This window comes from Mycteria americana, chromosome 3 (assembly GCF_035582795.1).
Source record: "Mycteria americana isolate JAX WOST 10 ecotype Jacksonville Zoo and Gardens chromosome 3, USCA_MyAme_1.0, whole genome shotgun sequence".
NCBI lineage: Eukaryota > Metazoa > Chordata > Aves > Ciconiiformes > Ciconiidae > Mycteria > Mycteria americana.
The window spans coordinates 55,551,348-55,573,959 of NC_134367.1; the positions used below are offsets into that span (position 1 = coordinate 55,551,348).

Genomic DNA, 22,612 nt, shown 5'->3' on the forward strand with positions numbered 1-22,612 from the left:
CTCATACAGTAAGTATATTGGTCTCAAAAGAGTACTGGTGTAATCTTCTGGCTAAAGGTACCGAAGCGCTGAAGCACTGAAAATTACAAATACTAAACTTTGTCTGCAGAGTGAAATTCAGAGCTGTGAGATGGGTATCTTGGATCCTTTTGGGTATCAGCTGACTTGATGCTTTAGTCTCCACTCCAAAATAGCATGCTGAGTAGATTGCTGCCTAAGTCCAAGTGCTGCATGAAGAGTTAGCTAAAGCTAGCTTATCAGGAAGCACTGAGGACAGGTACACCATAAGACTCTTAATTTTGTGCCTGATTAATCTCCTTCCTCTACTGTTTGCAGCTTAGGAGATGTGTCTCAGATGTGACACCTGTATTGTATTACTTAATTTTATATTTAAATTAGACTCTGTACAAATCACCTACTTATTGAGAGAAAGAAAGCATATTATAGCATGTGTGTAATAAGCTTGCACATTCAGTTACTAGTTCGCAAGCTGGACCACTGACCCTGGATCAGGGCTTTCTTCAGCCAGAGAGAATTAAACCTGTGCCATTTCTCCAGAGAGCTACCAGAAGTGGGTCATGCATCCTCTTTATCAGCTAGCAGCTCTTGAATATTTTAATGGATGGTGGCTGAGTTTCAACAGGAGGGCCACAGTAATTCCCTGGGATGTTACCATCAACCAGATGAGGAAGATGCAAAGCAGGAGGTAGCAGGCCTCTCCAGCACTCATGCCTGCAACATGCTGCATCCTAAGGGTTAGAAACCATCACATTTTCTTCTTCCACATTTATGAAAGGAAATAGAGGCTTCTGTTTTCTGTTCTGGGAGCCTGTTTAGTAAGGGCTATTTTCTTATCATTTTCAGAAAACATTCTAGGATCAAGACCGCTTCCTACTGGAAACAAATGGGAGAACTGCTAGGGTTGGTTTCAAAATGGGTTTAGACATGAGTTGGATGCTGGGCTGCTCTACACTGTTAAGAATGAATCTGGTTTTGCTGTGTCCAGAGCCAGAACACTTACGTATTTTCAGACAAAGCAGAGGAGCTTTTTAGTGTTTTGGATCTTCGCATTGAAGCTCTACACAAAATACTTCTTTGTCTGATACTTAAGCTAATGTAATCACATTTGACAGTCACTGCCAAAATCTTGACGGACTGCATGGGCATGCACATGGTTTTCTCTCTGCTTTCTGGGAATCGGTCTGTTTTCTTGTACATCTCATATGCAACGGCTGTAGATTTGCGAGGAATTAGTTTGGCAGTTATTTTAGTCTTCTCTGAGGTCAAATGTTTTGAAGGAAGCATACCCACTTTTACACTAGTATCCATCTGTCCTTAAAACAGCAGTCTGAGGAACTGTTAGCTCATTGCACTGATTTTTTTAAAAATAAAAACCCAAAAAAAACCCAAAACCCCAAACTAAGGAGCAAGTCAGCCATGCGGAGTATGAGGGGAGCAGGCAGTTGAATCCATCTGTCCCAAGGTTGGTGCTAGCATAGGCTAGTACCATTGCCGCTAGACAGATAGGTGCTCTGCAGCATCTTCTGAACATGGCTTTGAATAATGGTTAGCAGCTAACAGAAGTCTGACGTATATGAAAGCTTTCCTCTCTGTTAGTCCTTTTATGCGTCAGTTTGCTATAGGAATGGATTGAAAAGAAAGTTAAAAGCCACAGCACTGTATCTTTCCTGCTCTTAACCTGTAGAGCTGGTGGATGATAAGCAAGCTGCCATAGTGCTTGTAAGTCATGCACAAAAGGCCTTGTTTGTATGACTCGCTGGTTGTGAAATTAAGGGTGGATTGTTCTTCTGGAAGCCTCCATGGCAGATTAGGCCTGAAATAGCAGTTTACTTCAGTACATATAAACTACATGTTTTTGGTTGGTGATGTTAAGTGGGTTCTTTTCAGTTTCTGAATGTTTCCCTCTCTAGAAAATGCTTTATGCTTACAAAATGGGTCATTATTCAGCTATCAGTGCAGTGGTCAGGACACAGAGGGCAATGCCGTGAAATCTGTTAACAGTTGCATTGAAATTTATCCTAGCGTAGGTGTGGAAAGCCTGCAACAGCTCTATATGATACTTTCCACAGTGTACAAACTCAAAGAGACTACATCACCTGCTTTGCTGCTGCCCAGTACCTTGTAATTCTGGGCACCTCCTGCAGGCTCCGTAGCTAATCCTCTGCTCTGTAATATTGGCTGGCTGCGTAACTGCATCTGTGTTTAATTCAGCGCTCCTAAAATTTGTGGAGTCTGAGAGTGCTGTGGGGCTCAGCTGGTTGACAAGCTTCTCCTCTCCCTTGGTGAGATGCTGAAAGGGCGGTTGAGGTCAGCTGGAGCTCTTCTGTGCCTGGGCGACTTTCTAGGAATGGCAAGAGACTGTTCGCAAGCGCAGATCACCTTCCCCTGTCCTTCTGCCAGAGCTGGGGTTTGGCAGTCTTCAGAGTACAATGTAACGCAGTGCTGCTCAGCCTGGGTTCTGGATGAGTATTTCATACAGTGTTTGGGGTGGAGTTGTTGGCAGAAGGGCATTACCTCTAAATTATAGTGAAGGGTTTTGCCAGTTCTGAGGGTGGAAGGTGATACGAGTACCAGGCTGTAGATAATGTCAACCTGCTAATTAAGTACAGTATTTGTAGTTCTAGGCACTTCTTTTTCCCGAAATGTCAGTGGGATGGTTCATTCAGTAAGTTGCTGTTCTGTCTAATGCCCCCTTTTGCTGTAACATTTTAGAGTTCCTCACAAATACGAATCCTTTCTCCGTTTCCCTTCTTCCCCCCACCCCACCATATCCTTCTGAAGCAGGGAGATAACTTGTCTGCAGTTACCCAAAGTTGACAGTCAAGCTGGGTACTGAGTCCTAATCTCCTGAATCCTACTGTCTAAGACTGTTTTACTCCACTTTCAAAATACTTCTGTTTATTAATGGCATTCCTGTCACTGTTTCAATATGAAAGGTCGAAATAGCTGATACGTGATGTAATGACAAGGTTCCTTTTGACACTTACAGCATGATGGTCAGAAAAAATATGACTTCTGGAAGGACATGGTGGCTGCTATCCAGCACAATTATAAAATATCAGCTTTTAAAGGTAAGTGGGTTCACTGAAAACTTACTATACCAGCTGAAAATATTGCCAGAACAAATACATTTGCAAGTATACTGTAGGTTACTCAACACAGCTTTTACTTTTCAAGCTTACAAATAGTTGTGTAGTAGACACATGTTTATCCTAAACAGAACATCTTTATCGTTACTATTTCTCTTTAGTTTAGCTGGAACTGTTTTTCTATTTTTAACAACACTTGTGATGTGCTACTTCACTGAATTTAGAGGAAAAATGTTTTCTTCCCACGACTGGTATGGTAATGTGGAGATCCTTGAACTGTATTTTGATTCTATTCCTTGTGGTGTTGTGCTCCTAAAAATCAGAAATGCATTGGGGAAAAAAAAAATTAAAGCAGTAACTAATATTTGATAATTTTCTTTAGCACTCTAGTTTTGATTAGAATTCCTCATGTAGTATTGACACAATGGTGAGGAGATTGTTTTCCTATTTTTTAAACCTTTTTTAGTTTCTGTTATTTTGTTATAAATTTACTAGAAATTGCAGAGGAATTTTTTTTAATAATAGCCTTCCTCCACCCAAAGCCAACCTTATAATACTGTAATATAAATCAGAGTTGGAAAACATCTTGGATAGCCTTCCACTAGAAATGCTTTTCCTCCTTTACAAACTTAACTTCCGAGTTTCTATTAGGCATATGAAACAACAAATTGAGAATAAACGTTAATCATCTTGTATGTGCACACAATTAATTTAAAATATTTTTAACTGTGGGGGCTTTTTTGGTAGAAAGTTTATATGCAGATCAGTTCAGAATTCTGTATAATTTTGCTGATAGTATTTTCTGATAGAATTACCTCTGTTAATGCAACTTTCATTAGGCACAGGTGTAGTTTGAACCTTCTTAAAACGTACCTTTTGTTCACCGGAGCTGTACTACTTTCTGTATTCCTTTCAAACAAAATTGTCTCAGAGAGATTCTAAACAAAAATAGAAGTTGCTGTCAGGATGTGTATTGTAAAAGACAGCAAGATATTCCTAAGAAGTTTGTTGCTGCCGCTGTGTTTCAACTGGAGCTTAGAGTGTGATTGGTAGTTAAGAATTCCTCTAGGAACTCATTCATACATGAAAAAAAGTATCCTTTGTTTTCTGCTGATATTAAACCAATCCCAATCGACTGTAACTATTTTTTTAGCATTTTTGTTAATTCTTTTTTCAAATCATGAAAGCCCTCTGTTTTAAAAGGTGTGGATCATGCAGTGTTTGGCAAAAAGAATAATTTTAAAAAGTGTTCTTTGGAAATGAATTAGGTCAAAGAGAAGTTAAAGTCTTATCTTTGAAATCAGAAATAATAGCTTCGTTTTATTTCTATTATTGTCTGCTTCTGTTTACAAGTGTATATTTATGCATATACCTACCTATCCGGTACCTATTTGTGTATATAAGCATGGAATCTGCATACAAACAGATGTGTGATATGACTTAATCCTTTCTAACTGCTATCAGAATTGGTACTTAATTTAATACACCTGAATCTCTGTTATAAAAGTCATGAGGCCACATGCACAACAGTGTTAAAAATATAAGAAAACATAGTAACTGATAGACATGAGTTGTTTTGGATAAAACTCTGTAAAATCAGAAGTAAAACAATGCAGATTGTATACACTACTTAAATATTTTAACATATTAAAGTACTATGCTCTGTCATGTATCACTTTGAAAGGCTTCATAGTGGTCTTATCTTCCTTTTAATAATGTTGTCCAGTGGATAAAGCACTGAACAGAGATTCAGAAGAATCAGAGAATTTCTTCCTGTATCACTTACCTATGATATTCACAAGGAGAATCTCTTTTTGCTTCAGGTCCCTCTGTAAAATGAGAATAACGGTACTAATCTGTCACAAGTTTGAGTGCCAAAGGCTTTTTTTTTTTCTCAGCTGCAAGCTTAACATAACTTCCTGAGGAAACTCCTAAACCTGGCTCCGGCCCAATGTCTACATACCAGGAAGCCCCACCGACTTTCTTAGCCCAGAGCCTGGCCTGAAAACCACAGCCTCTTGACTTAAGTCCATGCCCTTGATGCCTTGTAAAGGGTTTAACCCTTTAGAGAAAAGCAGTGCTCATTAACAGTTAGTCAAGGTAAAATTTCTAAAACAAACTTATTAAGTGGTCAGTTGAGGAGACGCAAAGTTCCCGAGTTGAAATGCCATCTTAGAAGTGCCATTGTCAGTGACGGAGCAGAACGACTGAGCGTTTTATTTTTTTAAATCCCTAAGTGTTTGCAAGTCACTTTGGTTTGTTGTCAGAATGCCCTTGTTTCTCTATGTCCCTTCTCTTTTTCACATGATTTCTTTGATCGTAATCAAGTGTCTGGTGGATTTTGCTTTTCATTGTCTTGGCTGTGGTAATTGCCTTAGATAATTGCCCTACGATATTTTTTTTGGATGGCTCTTTCAGATAGGCATGACTGTCCTGACTCAGCGTAATGAAGGGTATTAACCCACTCTTCTACTTGTAAAGAAGTGAAGAACTGAGGCTTGCAGAGGGAGAGTGACAGGGTTCCAAAATAGTCTTGTGTTATTCAGATCTTCCTTTCTGAAGAATAACTCAAAAAAAATTTGGAGGAATCCCTTAAACAATACTATCAGAAAAGCATGATGTCAGATAGCAATGAACACAGATATTCGTATTTTCAAAATGGTCATTTCTTACCTAATAATACCTGCAAGAATGCCCTCTGCAATTGATATCTAAATTGAGCATTAAATTACTTGAGTAATCCTATTTGTAAATCTTTAACTTATTACTGGAATATTTTGCACCTTTAAGGTGATTAACATTAGTTTGTATGCGTTTCACTTGGTTTATATTCTATATAAATTAGTAAAGAGCAATTTTAAAAGAAATGGCATGCAGCACTGTATAAATATGTGGACAAAAGTCCACAACACATTATGGAAACAAAGTTTGATCTTTAGAGGAGTAACGAGGGCTTGAAGTACTGTATAATTATTTCCACATGAAAAATTTCAGATTTGGTGATTTTTGGACAGAAAAAACAATATATTTGTAGGAGGAAGTTGCCTGATGTAACTTTTTAATGCAGAATTTTGTAAAATGTCTTCTCTTAAAGGCTGCCTTCTCACTGTCTTCCGTGATGGTCTTTCCCTATTATTTCCCTGACACTTATGAAAACTGTAGTATCTGTGGTTATGTAGTGAAAATGATATATCTGTAATATTTTCAATTGGTTCATAAGATTATATTTCATTTTGGAAGTAAAAATATCATGGCTAATATGGCAGCAGAGACTTCATAAATTGCCCATAAAAAGGCTTGGTGGGATCTGCTCTCAGGTTTCAAGGATGCATCTGAGAAATTTGTCACTGACCATCTTTTACAGAAAGGAAAATTATCAGAGAAAGAAAGTGCTAGACTTAAAACCTGTTTTTTTAGCAACTTGCATTTTGTCTTTTATGTGATTGATTAGTATTCTGAAGTGGCATGCTGATACGTGGGAAGTGTTACTTTGGGGAGGAAAACTTTGGATCTTTCTAGAGTACTCCATTGTTTCCCCAAAAATGCGTGCATACACAAACACACAGGTTTTGATTGCAAGTTTGTTATTACCCTGTTGTCTTGGCAGAAGATAGTGGATCTAGATGTCTGTAATATGTGCATTATATACTTTATATGCAACTTCAAATACAACAAACAAAAAGCAAAGACGCTTTTCTGCCCAAAAGGAAAGAATCCTCCAAAAATTCTGCAATACATTAGAAATTCCCAATGTTGATGTAGTCCAGTGATGAGAGATCGTTATTTGTCTTAATTGTGAAAATGGCAACAAAGATAGAAGCAAACAAACTTGTTATACTTCTCTGCTGGGCTTTCCAGCTAAATACAGAAGGGATTCTTTGGCTGCTTCATGTGTTTGAACACTTAAGAACTACTGAAATTTGTCTCAGAAATCTTTCTGAAGCCTTTGGAAGTGAGTTTTGTACTATTACATGCTCTTATGTTTTCATTTTAACCTCATATTGGATTTTCTTTCCTCTAATGCCCATGATCCAGAATAGATGGGGTTTCTGGAAGAGCTTTATCTTTAGGTAGATTGCTGATCTTCATGTGGAGAAAATATTAAAAAACAAATTTAAATATCTTACAGACTTTCTCAAGGCTCCCTCTAAATTGAGAATCCAAAGCTAAAAGCAAGGTAGAAGTTGTGCTTGTGCCACGATTTGGTGTGTAATCTCTAGCTTTTCAGTGTTAAGAGATGCTTTCTTAATAGCTTGATGTCTCAACAATTATGAAAAGCCTTCACAAAGACGGGTCTGAGGTACTAAGCTGTAGACTTATTTGAAGTCCTATGTGTTTGAGGAACAAAGACGCTAAAGGACAAAACCTGATTTAAAGTGGATGGATGATAAGAACTGGTGAACCGTGCTTTTAAGAATACTGTCTAGGCCCAGTTTCTTGTGCAGAGACTAGTTAATTGGAATCACAGGACAGTAATGTACTGCTGAGCAGCAGGCATCTCCAACAATTTTAAACATGTGCTTTGGCATACATTTCAGATGTAAAGCAATTAACCAGAAACTTTACAACTCCTGAGCAGTATTTTCCAGCTCCAGTACCCAGTCCCTCTATTTGTTTCTGAAACAAAAGTGCCAGATTGGTTGAATGTATTGGCAGCAGCACATGCTATGTTTAAATACTGGAAAGTGCTGTTGAACTAGTGCGAGTGACTGCATAGGAAAACATTTTAGGTGCAAAAAAAGAGATAATTCTTCAGAGATCTGTAATTAATATTTGGCCTAAAACAGGAAGGTGGAAAACTGGGGACAGACAATTCAGACTTAAGTGTCTTGAGTTTTATTTTGGCTTGAAAGAAAAGTATCACAGGATTGCTACTTATTAATTGTGTTACTGTCCACTGTATTATTTCCATACAAACATTTGTATGCAATGTTTATAATAGTAGTACCAATTTGCTTGCCTAGGTCTACTTGGCTGCTCAAATAAGCAGCTCTCGCGTTACACTCTCTACTTAAGCACGTATTATTTTACCAAAGTATAACCTAAGCCACAGGCTTCCTTATCCAGCAGCACTTAACAAGGGGAGAAAAACCAATTCTGCGAAGTTACCTTCTTGATAGTTCTTTACAGATTCCAAAACATTATATGGTTTTGCTAATGATGGATCAACCTAAAAGTATCCTCACTTTTTTTTTTTGTTAATCCCAGCATATTATCAAGTACTTGGGAAATTGCTGATTTCAAATGTACACAATATAACAAGCCTCAGGTTCTGCTTTCATGAAGAAATGGTGATATCACAAAACTTTTAAACATCAGCCTATGTACTTTTAGTTCAAGTGATTAAAAACTTCTGTTTAAAAAAATTAAGCTAAAAATAATAGTTGAGTTGATAAGGTTTTGATGTATATGATACTTTTAAAGTATGTGAATGGTAACTGTCATTGGAAGAAATGTGTGATCAAACTTATGTTTTAGTAATTTATAAGCACTAATTTTAGTAAGCTAGCTTACTTTATACCATTAACTTTTTGTAGTGCCATAACAGATTAATGTAATGTCTAATGTTTTTGAGATGTGGATGTAGGTATGGAAATATTATCATGTCTACTGATGGATTACTGTCATCATCTGATACATTTACCATTTAAGTAAAATATAGTCCCCAGAGTATTGTGTTTTAAAGGCACGAACTGTTAGGGGAAAAACAGTGCAAAGATTGTCTCCAATTTTGGGGTGGTACAGCTGTTGTGATTTTGTGAGTGTCTGCATGCTTGTGAAGATACGCTCTTCTGGATTTGGTGATAGTTGTTTTACTGTACTCTGAACATTATAGTTTTAGAGAATGTTAGGAGCTTAAAAATATTGAACTAGTTTGTTGCTGCAGATTACAAAATGTGCATCAAAGAAAGCTGAGTGGATTTCTAGGCTTCAAGTCTGGTTGCTTTTTTATATTGTGAAAGTTTTAGATCTTCAGCAACAGGTAATAGTTTGTAAATCTACCTTTCTGCAAGATAGTTATTCATTAATAATAAAAGTGGAACTAAATTAAAACTGTGACATGGTATGCACTATATTAGAGTTGTGTTTTCTCGACTCCTGTTTGATAGCTTAAAGATGAAGCTGACAGATAGCAGACTAATGTTACTGAAGTATATTATCTGTCTGTTGTGATGACCATACGGTATCTGAGACTGTTTACTTTGAATAATACCTTCAGTTAATTTAAGTATAGTGAAGTATGATCAAGAGTCCTGGAATGGCTACTTTATGTGTTATGAGAAGTGATAGTTAGAAATTCTGATTTTCCTTTTTTTTTTTTTTTTTAAAAAGAGACTGGTGCATTATATTAATTCATAAAATTTTAATGTTGCATTCAGTTGGACAATTGATCATCATTTGAAACAAATTTCTTATGACAATTCTCTAAAAACATACAATATTATTCTACTAAGTTTGAACCAATCTCTTCCACCTTCTTACTCCCTCCTTCATTCCTGTTGCAAAATTGAAGTTGCATGACCTCCCAGCGATGAATCAGATCAGTGCCCCGTTAAAATGGTCTGAAGGAGAGAGTGTCAGGACAGTGTAAGTGGGATGTTGTTAGATATGAGCAAATAGGAAACCTGAGAAAGAAGAGTGAACATAGTCAGAAGAATAGAGACCATTAGATTCTGAATTGGGCAGTTGGAGCCATACTTGATCGTTCTCCATGAGATCGATGACAGCACTGCCGGAAGCCTGGTCAAGGTATCCTTTCTTGTACTCATCATAAGTGTACATGAGTGGGGAACCATTTTTGTAGAGTGCAACCCAAACATTCGTTCCTTTTGCATGTACATGGTAGGAGAAATAGTACAGTCCAGGGATCCTGCAGGTGAAGATTCCTGTTCTGGGGTCATAGTGTTGCTGCCTGTTGTACAAGATTTTATCAAATTTGATGGGGACTGTTGCCCCAGGGTAGGCTTTTGAGAGGATGACACTGAAAGCAGACACTGGCATCCCTGTAAGAGCTTGATTTACTCCTCCTTTCATGAAAGACATTCCTGATAGCTCCCGAGACTCTCCTGCTTTAACGTAGCCTTCGGGCATCTGTTGGATTACAGCTTGGCCGGGGGGACCAGGAGGACCTGGGGGGCCTGGCAAGCCAGGCTCCCCATTGTTGCCTTTAGGCCCGGGGGGTCCAGGTGGTCCCATGGGTCCACTTAAGCCTTTCGTAGAAATACCTGCTGGGCCTGGTAGTCCCGGTGCTCCTGGCTCACCTTTCGCACCAGGGGCTCCTGGCAGGCCAGGGGGGCCAATGGGGCCTCTGATCCCAGGTATCCCTGAAGGCCCTCTGGGGCCTGGCTCGCCATTGATCCCTGGCACTCCCTTAACTCCTTGTGGACCCATTGGACCAGGCAAGCCAGGTAGCCCAGCATGGCCAGTGTCGCCTTTTGGACCTGGGAAACCTGGGTGTCCCTTAGGACCAGCAAGACCCTGCTCGCCTGGGTATCCTGGTTTTCCCTCTAAGCCCGGTAGACCTCGTTCACCCTTGGCTCCTGGGAATCCCGGGGGGCCTGCAGGGCCCATGTCGCCTTTGGGTCCAGGTAGGCCATTCTCACCGGGCAAGCCTTTGAGTCCTTGAGGGCCCATGTTCCCTGGTGGCCCAGCAGGCCCTGGTTCTCCTGGCACACCAGCCGGGCCTTGGTCTCCTTTAGGTCCTGGAAGGCCAGGAGGACCTTCAGGCCCCCTGTGTCCCTTCATCCCTGGCAATCCTGGCTTTCCAAATCCAGGAAGACCTGGGGATCCAGGCAAGCCTGCAGGTCCGGGGTGTCCCTTGGCTCCAGGGATGCCTGCTGCTCCTGGTGGTCCCATTGGCCCAGGCTTGCCAACACCGGCTTCCCCAGGTTCTCCTGGGGGACCCTGGGGACCTGGGATACCAGCTGCTCCGGGTGCGCCTGGTAGACCTCTGTCACCTTTCATACCTGGCTGACCTGGAAGACCATTTTCGCCAGGCTTCCCTACCCCAGCAGGACCGGGGAGGCCCCGGGGCCCCTGAGGGCCTGGAAGACCCCTGTTACCCGGGCGGCCTGGAATGCCGAATCCATTTTCTCCCTTTTGTCCGTTTATACCAGGGATACCTGGCTCTCCCTTCTCACCGGGGAGGCCCCTCGGCCCTTGAGCTCCTGGAGGGCCTTGTGGTCCTGGCTTGCCAGGAACAGACAGTCCTGCGGGGCCGGGAGTGCCAGGGGGTCCTTGTGGCCCTCTTGCGCCTGGGAGCCCAACAGGTCCAGCTTCTCCTTTCTCACCGTTTAGTCCTCTGTCTCCTGGCTTTCCTGGTAGACCTGGCATGCCTGGCTTTCCAACCGCAGAGAATCCAGGTGGTCCTGGGGGACCAGGGGGGCCTTGGGGACCAGGACTTCCAAACCCTGGCTTTCCTGCAGGACCTGGTTGTCCTCTTGGTCCAATAGGGCCTGGGGGACCAGGGGGTCCTTGTTCACCCCTTATCTGCACACCTGTGAGAGACAGGAAACCTGATCAACCAGGGCAGCTACAACAGATTTGCAGACTTGTGGCACGGTGGTGAAATGAGTGAAGGGTTAACTTAATTTGAACCTCATAGAAGTCAAGTTTCCAATACTTGTGTTTGGTCACTGAGACCCTGACATTCAGGACAAAAGTGTCTTGGAGCTCTTATATGACTAATTAACAAGTGCAAATATGTTGTTGCGTTGTGAACTACAAGGCCTCTAGAAATTTTTTTGGCTTCAATACATTTAGGGTCATCAGAGCTTAAAAGATGCTGTGCAAGTAGATGCAAACTATTAAGGAAGAAAAAAAAACAGGTGACAGATTTAGCAAGTTATCAGACTTGCATCTTGATGATGAACAAAACCAGAGAAAGCTTCCTGTGCAGGTGTAGCTGCTTTTCTGAAACTACATGGTGCTACATTAAAGTAGTGAGATTTTTGTCCTTTCCCCTCCTCACACTTCCAAAAGTGGGCCATGGCTCTGGGTTTTTTTGTAAACATATGAATGTTATATTTTCAAATACTGTCTTAAAGATTTTTTTTGTCATAAGAATTTCACACAGTGACAAGGTCACAACTGATAATTCATCTTACTGCAGTCAGAATTCTGGCATTGTTTTAGTTTTTTAATAATACTGCATTTTCTTAGTTATCAAAACAGCAGGTGGAGCCACTTAACCAAATGTCAGAAATAGAGGAATAAACAAACAAGCTCACTGCTTAGTTTTCTGTGCACTTTGGGGGAGCTTGCAGCTTCCTGTTGGAATTAGGATGCTGATTTTAGGACGTTATAGACAAGATTAACATGGATATTGTGAGACTACTTCAGTAGCTTGCAGCAACTGGCAGCATTATAGAACAAAATACCATACCTATGATGAATGTTAATTTAAGAGGTCATTTTAAAAATAAAAACTGAGGGATAGAGGAAGAACCTGGATTCTGTTTTTTATAATGGCAACATATTCTATTTGATGCTTATTTAGAAAAGATTTAGAAGATCAACAGTTGGATCAGCTAAAGTTTGCATTTCAGTCTCTTATAAAGAGAGCAGTGTGTGTGTATATATATATATATATATATGAAAGTTTATGCGATGACTGTTCTGCTGTCTTTTGGATAATAAATTGCTTTTTCTAATCTGTGGTTAGTCTTGATGAACCGAAAATGAGATGAAGAAAACTATTCTTGTACATGTTGTATTTTAAAAAAGAGAGATGTGTATATGAAATACATTTGATTTTGTTTTGATATTGGATCTGCAAGGTTGCCTTCCCCTGCCAGGGGAATCGTTCTTATCTACCAAGTGTAGAGAGTGCATTTTCTTTTTTGCTGGTGCATAAAATCAGCACAAATGCCTATCACCTTATTTTGCACACCTTCCTATCTCATCCTCCTTAAGGCAATGAAAGGGAAGATAGTTGTTAAAATCCTACACATAGGAAGAAAGCAATGTCTGTGATTTATTGACAAACTGAAAATGCAAACACACGTCCTTCTCAGCTGCAAAGGAGATTGTGGAATTTGTGAGTACCAGTGACAAGTCTGGTGCAGTCTTTGGTATCTTACTGATATTGTTGGATTTCTTACTACTGAACTCCCAGATTCAGTAGGGTGCAATTGCAAGTTGCAATTAGTTATATAGGTGACATAAGATACGGCAAATTTTAAGAACTACATCATATGAAAAATAATTTGGAAAAGGCTTAAGCCTGTCAGAATTAACGTTTACCCTGCAGCAGAAGTGGCATATAAATGTTCTTTACATATTACACGTTTTCTCTTCACCACAGATAAGAGAGCTGCCATCAGAGAAAACAGCTTACTCAACTGGATGATTGAGAATTTATTCCATTGGTTCTATCCGTGGATAGAACTTCAAAAACTATCTGTTCACATCAGAGAACACAGGCAGGTCAGATCAAAGCCTCAATACAAATACCTACACGGGTTCCTGAGCTAATGCTGTTTCAGTTGTAAAGCACTAGGGGAAAAATATGAATAGGTTTTTACATCAACTTCATGGAATCCAAAACCAAGCATTTATGTGGGTACTTTGGCAGAAGACAACAGTGACCCCAGCCAGGTCTGCTCTTTCATAACAATAACTCAAGGAACTATGTCCAGGCCTACCAAATGTATTTTGTTCCTTAGCAGTCAGTGAATTTAGTTTCTTCAGGGGGGCAACATTCATTTTATTCAGCTTTGTTTAAGTAACATGCAGTTATTGCCCTTGATCTAATTTTTTTTTTTTTGGTGGCAACTTGCATCAGACTTTAGCTTCAGAGTGCTTCTCTTTCTTGCTTTTTACCATGTTTTAGATGCAACTTTATATCAGTCCAGGTTCACAAAGTGGTGGGTGCTGCCTTTTTGCTAAGATGCCAAAGGCTTTGTCAGTGTTCATGTTGTTATAGAGATTTTCTGTGAGGAGCTATATTGTTTCGAAGTTGTGCTGCTTTTAGAGTTAGAATATCTGGTAATTGTGCTGTCTAGAGACAATGGTAATTCCTCTGAGGAAAGGACAGCTGAACACTATTAATAAAGTAGGATTTTTACCAGGAAAATTGAAGTAGTGGTTGGCTACTCTTTTATATGTCTTGGCACATATCTTGATGCAAAATGGGTTTACATTCTCTGAGTGCAGTCAAACCCTATTTATGTGTTGAATTAAGTATGAAGACTTTAACATAACAAGCATTGATGAACAGTTAGACTTAATTCAATGATTATCCTCAACTAGGACTTTTCAAAGACTTCAAGCCAAAGAGCTACTGGCTTAAAAATTACGTCCTGGTGTATTTAAAGAATGATAACACTAAATACATACAGAAAAGGAAAGTATATTCTAACTGGAGAGCTGTCAAGAATAGATTTTTAAAACTGTTAAAACAATTTCACCAAACTAAATGAAGCTTTAATAGGTTATAACTGCCAACAGAAATTGTATGATCAATTACATGTTGTTGTGTGTCACCAGTTTGGGCCTAGACTGAAATTTTAGTTCCAGGCTGCTTTTAGGCAAAGCTGTACAAAACAAAGAGAATTTACTGGTAACTAAATCTCTAGAAGCCAATGTTTGGTGACCAAACAGGAAAAGTAAGCTATGATGAAAAGCATACCGTATGCTACTTGAGCTACTTGCATAGAGAAGAACTCCCTAGACAATACAGTTAGATTAATTTGGTTCTGTAGTCTCCTGTTTTATTCTTCCATGATCATCTCAGACTAGAAATGATGATCTCTAACAGTCTGCCCTCTTTAAACTCTTCTAAAAACTCTCCATAGGATGCTTGTTTTCCAGACTGAAGAATAGCAGTGGTTTTCTAGTCCTCCATTTTGATTCTTGTTCCCCAAATGAAGATTTGTCAAGCAATTTTGAATGACTGGACTCCCACATGTGTAAAACTGTAGGCTGTTCCTGCTTTTGAGGTCTAGTGTATAGTCTTTGTTACCTTTCCTAAATAGACAGCATTTTACACTTCTCACATGTTGATGTAATCATTCTCATTCTAAATATGAAGTTTAATGCACATTAGATTTTGTGTTAGTATATAAAGTGAAATCTTAGTTCAGGACAATTCATTTCCCCTTTTCACCCCACTTCCTGCCTACCCTGCTCCTTCCTTTTTCTTAATTTGCTGCTGGTTTCCTCCTTTCCAAATATTTTCTATAGAGGGGGGAAAAAACCCCAACAGTATGAGAAGCAATTGAAGTAAGTATGGCAGAGGATAACCAAGTAAATATTGTACTTCACTTAAAAATAATATAAATATGTAAATTATTCTGAATAAAGTAATGGAAAAACACTATGAAAAGTTAATGAGGGGAGAGGGAGGAAATGCAACTCTAACCCAGTGGGAATTCCAGTTAGTCAGTCCTCAGAGTAGCTGTTTATGTACATGTACCTAAATTCAATCTGAGAGTGCTGGTAGGATTCCAGAAGGTCCCTGTGCTGAAGGCAAGGGATGAAACTGTGACAGTATTTTGGTACAGCCCAGAAGAACAGTTTGGAGGATAAGTTTCCCTGCCATGCTGCTTTCACTTGGTTCTTACTGCAGAGTGTTCTTGAGCTGCAGCTGGTTAGGGTGAGACCAGGGCTGCACCTTTGGACTTGATGTGTGCTGCTCATGACCGTCCAGAGCATAGGATCAGACTAGGGCTATTCTGAAATGAAACCTCCTAAGTGCTATGTCCTGAGCAGCAACTATCCTGCTCTCCAGATCCGCTTCTGTTGTGCTACCCTATTTTCTAATGCAGATATAGCCTAAAGTGTCCTTTTTCTGGTGAAGAGAAGCTTATGTGCAAATCCTATTTTCTGAGTCCCTCATTGAGTTTCCTCATTTCTGTCCAAGTATGATTATTACAACTAAAAGTAGATGGGATGCAGCAAAAGTGAAAACAAGTATAAGCTTAAATCACTCATGAAAAAACTGCAGAGGTTTATGTCGTATTTTTATGACTATATATCAATTTGGTTTGCTTTTCTAGACTTTAAACAGGTCTTCATTTGGCCATATGTATCAGATAAATATTTAAATTCACACCTAAGGTCTGTTTTGAGTAGAGATAACATAACAGAATATGTAAAAGTTCTTTCTGAATATTGTAGATGACAGGTCTATTGTTAGAAACCCCAGTGGTGAATCAAGAAATTTGAGGATAATTAGCATGTTGTACATAATACAACATGATTGTTTGCATAGTTATTCCCACTACTCAAGATCAGATCTGTAGCTGTGATTTTGTTTCAGCTCTATATGCCTTTAGTGATTATTGTGTAAAAAATCTGTGACAAGTGTGCGTCTTTGTGAATAGGAGGCAAAAGCTGGAGCCACTGCCAGTTCTTTCTGCAGTGATGACATTATTTTAATAAACCTAAACTATTAGTGAAAGTTGAATACCAATAGTATAAACAAAGAGCTTTTGTTCATGTATTGACCCACTAGGAATAATTGTGTTAGTTTATTATAAAAAAAATAGTAAACTTACCTTGACTCTTTACATTGAATGGTAGAAAATGTGGCCCCTTGATGCTGGATTGTTTCTGGTATCGCTCAGAAAAATATCCATCGCTACCATGGACAATGTTCAGACAAAACAGCAGCAGTAAGGATATTTGTAAATGCATGTTTCCAAATCCGTTCTGTGTTAGAAAAGGGAGAAAAAGTTTATAATAAAGAAAAGCTGTTCAGTTCTGTTTCTTGTGCATGAATAAATTACTTTTTCTTAAAGTATTGGTATTAAAAGTAACATTATTTTGTGCTTACTTCCTCCTGCTTTCACTAGTTGTGAAAAATTCTCTAAGACAAAGGGAATTGGTATTGCTATCACTTTGAATGATAGAGCTCTTGTAGATAGCTTAGAGGCAATAGTCTCACTCTGAGGAAACAAATAATTTTAAATGGATACCAGCCTACTTAAAACCACTGTCTTCAGAAACAGTGATTATTTTCCTAGTTATACTAGGGCTCCAAAAGTAAGTTCAGGAGTTGCATATATCAACACCCCTGCAATGAAGAAAAATTTTTGTGGAAATACATAGACACTTTACCACGACCTGATAAAAGGTCTAATTGCATCTGTCTAACGTTGTAGCAAAGGAAGCATGAAGTCCTGGCTCCTTCAGCATCAGTGGCAAAAATCTCACATTGCCTTGCTTGAAACCAGGCTTTTATCTGTAGTCTTTCAAATAGCCCCAGTGGCAGTGAGGATGCTGTCAGTGGCCCTTGAATATCAACCCCCTTCCATCCCCAACCAGAAAACATGTATCCTGTAGAAGTTACCTTCAAAAACAAATAGAATGAAGTTAAATCATAACATACCAAAATGTTGTGGAGCTCCAATGCAGAGTGGTAGAGCAGTGAATCCTCCTCTACTGAGGAGTTCTTCTGCCCCTGGTGAGTGAGCAGAAGCTGATGATTTCAAGTGTCACCCTTGAGTATTTATACAATTTCCCCCCTAGCTGGGTGACTTCTGGGCATAAGCTCCTCCCCAGAAATCAGTAAGCAGTAATTATCTGTGTGTATACGTGTGTTTTTTGGGGGTGGAGGAAGCTATTTTGGGCAGTCATCCTAGATCCTGTTAAGTTGTTGGGGTTTTTTTCCTTCTTCCCTTGTATTTCTTATTGTTGATGAAATTGTATTGCTCATAGCTTGTATTTTCTAAAATTTTATGGCCCCTCTGTTTTTAGAACTGAGAAAGGTAACATTGGAAAAAATCATGAACTTGTAAGTAAGGTTGGTGATTTTAAGTGCTTCATTTGGATTTTTCTGTAAATGGTTTATGGAAAGAACTATACACTTTGAACTTCAGTGAGCTGTTACTTTCAGGAGAAGCCCACTAAAGTCTTGATAGACTACTTTTGTGAGTAACTGTTCATTGGGATAAGAGTGGAGAACTTAACAGTCAATTAAGATGTTAATAAGCGAATTGTGTGAGAACCTGGAGATTACTTTTAAGCAGTTATTGTTTTAGGAGATTGTTGTCTTCACATTATATTTCTAAACTTCTGGTTTGATGCTGGAGGTACAGTACTACATATATGGTGTATTCTGCAAGTAGGGTTTCTGTATTATGAATTCTTGAAATGCAAGCTTACCTTACACAATGAGAACTTCATTGTATCTAGTTGTAACAAATGTATTGAAATCCATACTGCTTAAATACACAAGTGTAATACAGGCTGATGTTTGGGGCTAGTGGGGCTTTTTTGAGCTTTTCTGCATTCAGCAATTAACTTTTTTTAAGGTTTGTTCAGTGAAATGCAGCTATTGCTGTACTTTTACTAGATGCATGTTGTTCCTATTAAATGGTTTCAGTTTAGTAAATGTAAACTATTGCTGCTTTACTGTTGGTGGATCAAACTTGATTACAGCCTATCTTTTTTTTTTTTTCCCTTCAGACTATAGGTTGGTTTTAGCCATTAAGAAAGTTTGTTAAACTAATCTTGCTTAGTAGACTGTATCCACACGTTGTGACTTCTTTTTTGAATAAATAATGGAATCTTACAGTGTTTCAGTATCACTTTGATTAGTGTTCAGTACTAAATAGGCAGTAATTTTTCGGTCCTTAAGTTGTTGTAACTGAAACTTTATTTAAGATTGAAGGGCAAAATAAGAGAGAATAAACAAACCTTTCTCATTTAGGATGAAAGTGTAGAACTAAATAGTGCGCTTTGCTTTTATCAAACATCCTCAGCAAAAATACCTATATATAAATTATCTGTGTATTAAAACTCCTTTGCCAATTGCAGACTTCTTTGACATTGTTATGTGGCATTCAGTCTTGTAGGAGTTAGATTTTTGGATGTGTTTGAAATTCTTTGTTTCCCTTGTACCAAAGATTAGTGGAAAAATAAAGATAAATTATATCTGTGGTGTTATTAAAGGAAGCTGAGCATGTGCTACAAGTTTCTGTCCTGATGAAGCAAGCATGTATTTATTTTTCAAGTTAATTTATGCCATTTGTGGAAGCTGTCCGGGGAGCCTTTTGGTCAGGTACAAACAATATCTATGCAGAAGAACACGTATGCATCCTAATACCAGTTGTAGAAATATTGTAATCAGGCAAGGGTATTAGCATGTTATATTATAGGAATACTAATAACTAACCTGTGTTACTGTGAGTTCTCATGCATGGTAGGTACAGAAGGGACACCTGTTACCTTTCCAACCAAAAGACTGAGCTGGTGGCCCTGAACTGTGTGTCTATCCTGTGGAATGACAGGTTAACGTGGACTGAATTTTACCTGCTTTGTGTCTTTGTTTAATTGCACACTCTTCAAGTAACAACTTTTTTGGCTTTTATGTATTATGGCAAATATCCTAGAACACAAGTTACTGTACTGAAAGAGACCAATGGACCATCAAGTCTATTCTGCTTACAATTGTGCCAATACCTTTGCTTACTAGAGGGCTGTATTAATGTGGTGGTTTAAAGACTGCTGCAATCATTTATTTAATGTACTGTTGAACAGTTCTTTTCTTCTATTCTTCTTCCTAGCCATCCTCTAAACAACACGATGTTCCATTTTTGTAAATAAACCTTCCTGCTGCAGAGGTCTTCAGACTGAAGCCTGCTTTCCCCATTAAGCTTGCACGTCCCATCTGGTCAGTGGTTTTCAGAGAATGTTTGCGTGTCTGAGATGGCATTTCTACTCTCCCCTACGTGCATTCAGTTCTTTTTAATCTTTTGAAGAAGGAAGCTTTGTCCTCAAGTTGTTTAACTTCTCAAGGTGCTTAATTTAAAAATTATTCTCTCTAAATTCAAATGATAATCCAGTCATCCACTTTTGACAGAGGCAGCAAATGTATGGGCATAGAGTTTATTTCCTCCTTGAAGAAATACAACTTCAGCTCCTTTTTTTGGTTCACATAAATCCAAAAATAGCTTTTGATTTTAAAACATTTAAATATATAGCCCTTAGTGGGAAATGCGGTTGTTGCTAATTTGACAATATTTGGTTAAGAAAGTTAAGAACAGCAGGCGACAGTTTTATGCACACACAGTTTCATGCTAGTTTCTAGCCTAATTCATAAATACCCCCACAGCAGGCACACTTATGTTACAAAAGCACCAATAATGTACACTGATATTTGCCCAGCAGCCTCACTTCCTGCCAGCAGGCTCCTTCTGGCCAGGAAGGTGAATAATCTCTGTGTGTCTCTGTGTAAATAGGGATGATTGTGGGGTTAAAAGGTATATACAGGCAAACGCCTTGTCCTTGTGTTTAACCTGAGCTCCACCCTATTGTGCTATCTTATGCTACTTCTTGGGTTTGAGGTTTTGTTTTTTGTGGGTGTGGGAAATTGAGGTAGAATTGGAGTTCACTTCTTTTGTATGTTTTCCCTGTTGCTGTGGATATTTTTTATTGGTAGAGCATTAACGTGCGTTTAGCTCTAAGCACACACGTGAAAGGCAGGCTTCGGTATATATTTGCACGTACAAATATACATGTGCAGTAGACATTCTTGTGTATCCTTATTTACAGTTACAGCACATTTTAAACAAGAAAGGTTGTTTCCATACCTGTTTTCAAAGTATAAATGTTCAGACGCTTTCGTATTGTAGCTATGCAGTTAGAAAGTTGTCTTGACTTTCAAATGAAGGTATCTTCACTGCCCCCTGCTCCCCCTGTCCCACTACCCTAATAGTCAAGAATAATGGTGTGAGACATGGATCCATTGCACCACTCCAGGACTTGCTTTTTAGTTATGTATTGGCTGCTTCTTCCCATGTAAAGGTACTCATGGTAGTGTTCCTTCAAAACAGTTATGTAATAGATTAAGTCCTAAGTTTAACGGCAATAAAAAGACTCAAAATAGAGTTTCTCTGGACCATATGAAGTAGGTACTGGAATCAGAGTCTTTAATGCCGTTTGCAGCAGTCTGCAGTGTTTCATCGTATTTGCTGACTGATGTTCAGTTTGCTGTTGAATGTTGTTAGAAAGCATGCACTTGCACATGCTTTCCAAAATCCCCTGTTTCTTCAGCATCTTACTCCCACAGAGTGGAAACACATGTATAAGTGACATGGAAGTGGCACCATGCTTTGGGAAATGGGAACTGACTTTCACCGCTATCCTGCAAGTTACTCGCAAAGGGGCTTGAATGAGTCCCACAATAAGCAACTGCTTATGAGGAAGAAATGTGGAACAGCTTAATTAAGCATAAACTGTAATAAAACAAGCAACAACTCCCCTTCACACACCCTGCTGCCGTCCCCCCCCCCCCCAAAAAAAAAAAAAAAAGAAAGAAGCAAAACTCAGAGAAAGGCTGGGCTAGGCCCTTACGGTAGTTGGGAACTGGCAAATTATGTTCCTGATACTGAGGATTTTGTGTGAATATGTTAAGATTTATTGTTTTGACTTGAGTATGTAATCTTGATTCCACACCATCTCAGCACAACCCATGTGCTTAGATAGTTTCAAAGAACTGTAAGTTCTTTGAAACTAAAAACTCACAGCTTTAACTCGGAATTTGTCTTATTTTTAATAATTGACTTTTAGTTTTAATCCTGAAATGTTTGTAGTTTATAATTACTTTTTATGTTAAAATATGGTACCCAAAGAATCCGGTGGGGGGGGGGGGGGGGGGGTGTTACTCCTTTTGTTTGGCTAGGTAATCTCAGTTTTGAAGAGGCAAGAGTGTCTTGGTGGGAGGTTTTTCTTGTAGTTTAAAAACTAGTCTGAAAAATTTCGAGTAACTTTTTATTGATGATATAAAATCTCAACACTGTTAAGAGGACACAATTGTTTTGCTTCTTATAGCTCAGGATCTATGACAAGTGCTTTCTGATGTTGTCAGTTCCAATTTTGTTACCTGCCTGAAGTAAACTTTGAAGACACTACCCTAGTCTGTGATAAGTTTTCCTCTATTAAAGTACTCATACCCAAAACTCATGGTTGCTACCATTTTGCAATGGACTCTCATAGCCTGTAGCACCATCTCTGGTGAAGAAATTCTGCAGTCTCCAATTTTAAGTTCTTGAAGAAAGGCGCTTAGGAATTTCTAAGAGAAGTTTGAAAGCTTGCCATGAAATTAAAGGAGAAACTGGGTTTCCTAGTTTGTGGTGCACTTTATGACATTCTGGAAACTCCTAAATCATCTCAACTCCATGGTTTAAAACCATCCTCTCTCCCTTTCTGTCACACGATGCTGAAGAGTGTTTGCATGCTCCGGTGATAGCAGCCAGGTAATCCCCTCAATGGGAGTGCAGAGGAACAAAGTGTTCCGCTGTACCTTTCTTAATGGGGAAAACTAATACAGACATTTTTCAGCTTCTTACTGCTCACAGTCAAATGCACCCAAAGAAATAGGAAGCAGGAAAATCTGTGAATTCAGTAGCTGTGGGAAGTCTGGGGTTTGTTTGTTCTGTGTTTTGATGTTGTTTCTTTGTTTTGTTTTGTTTTGTAATCGTTGTTACTTTGTGTTTACATGGAGGGTATTTTCTGTTCCAACACTAGCCACTTGGACTGCATGGGACTAGAAA

General features: G+C 39.0%; 2 protein-coding genes and 1 long non-coding RNA gene across 4 annotated transcripts in view; 1 reads left to right on the plus strand and 2 right to left on the minus strand.

Annotated features, from left to right (window-relative positions):
- NT5DC1 (5'-nucleotidase domain containing 1) overlaps positions 1-22,612 on the plus strand; it is a 159,149-nt gene that overhangs the window by 7,937 nt on the left and 128,600 nt on the right. For both annotated transcript variants that reach the window (XM_075498604.1, XM_075498603.1), the window contains exon 6: positions 3,011-3,092. In XM_075498604.1, the coding sequence (XP_075354719.1) occupies positions 3,011-3,092 (82 nt within the window). The remainder of the gene's footprint in view (positions 1-3,010; positions 3,093-22,612) is intronic.
- Positions 3,180-5,050, minus strand: LOC142408288 (uncharacterized). Its single transcript, XR_012775242.1, has 3 exons — positions 4,897-5,050; positions 3,984-4,048; positions 3,180-3,422 (listed from the first exon to the last, which is right to left on the minus strand). It is a non-coding gene; the product is annotated as an uncharacterized LOC142408288 (long non-coding RNA).
- COL10A1 (collagen type X alpha 1 chain) lies at positions 9,489-17,518 on the minus strand. The gene is made up of 3 exons (XM_075498601.1): positions 17,446-17,518; positions 16,613-16,766; positions 9,489-11,608 (listed from the first exon to the last, which is right to left on the minus strand). Exons 2-3 carry the CDS (start codon positions 16,749-16,751, stop codon positions 9,714-9,716), a joined length of 2,034 nt encoding a protein of 677 aa, XP_075354716.1. The 5' UTR covers positions 16,752-16,766; positions 17,446-17,518; the 3' UTR covers positions 9,489-9,713.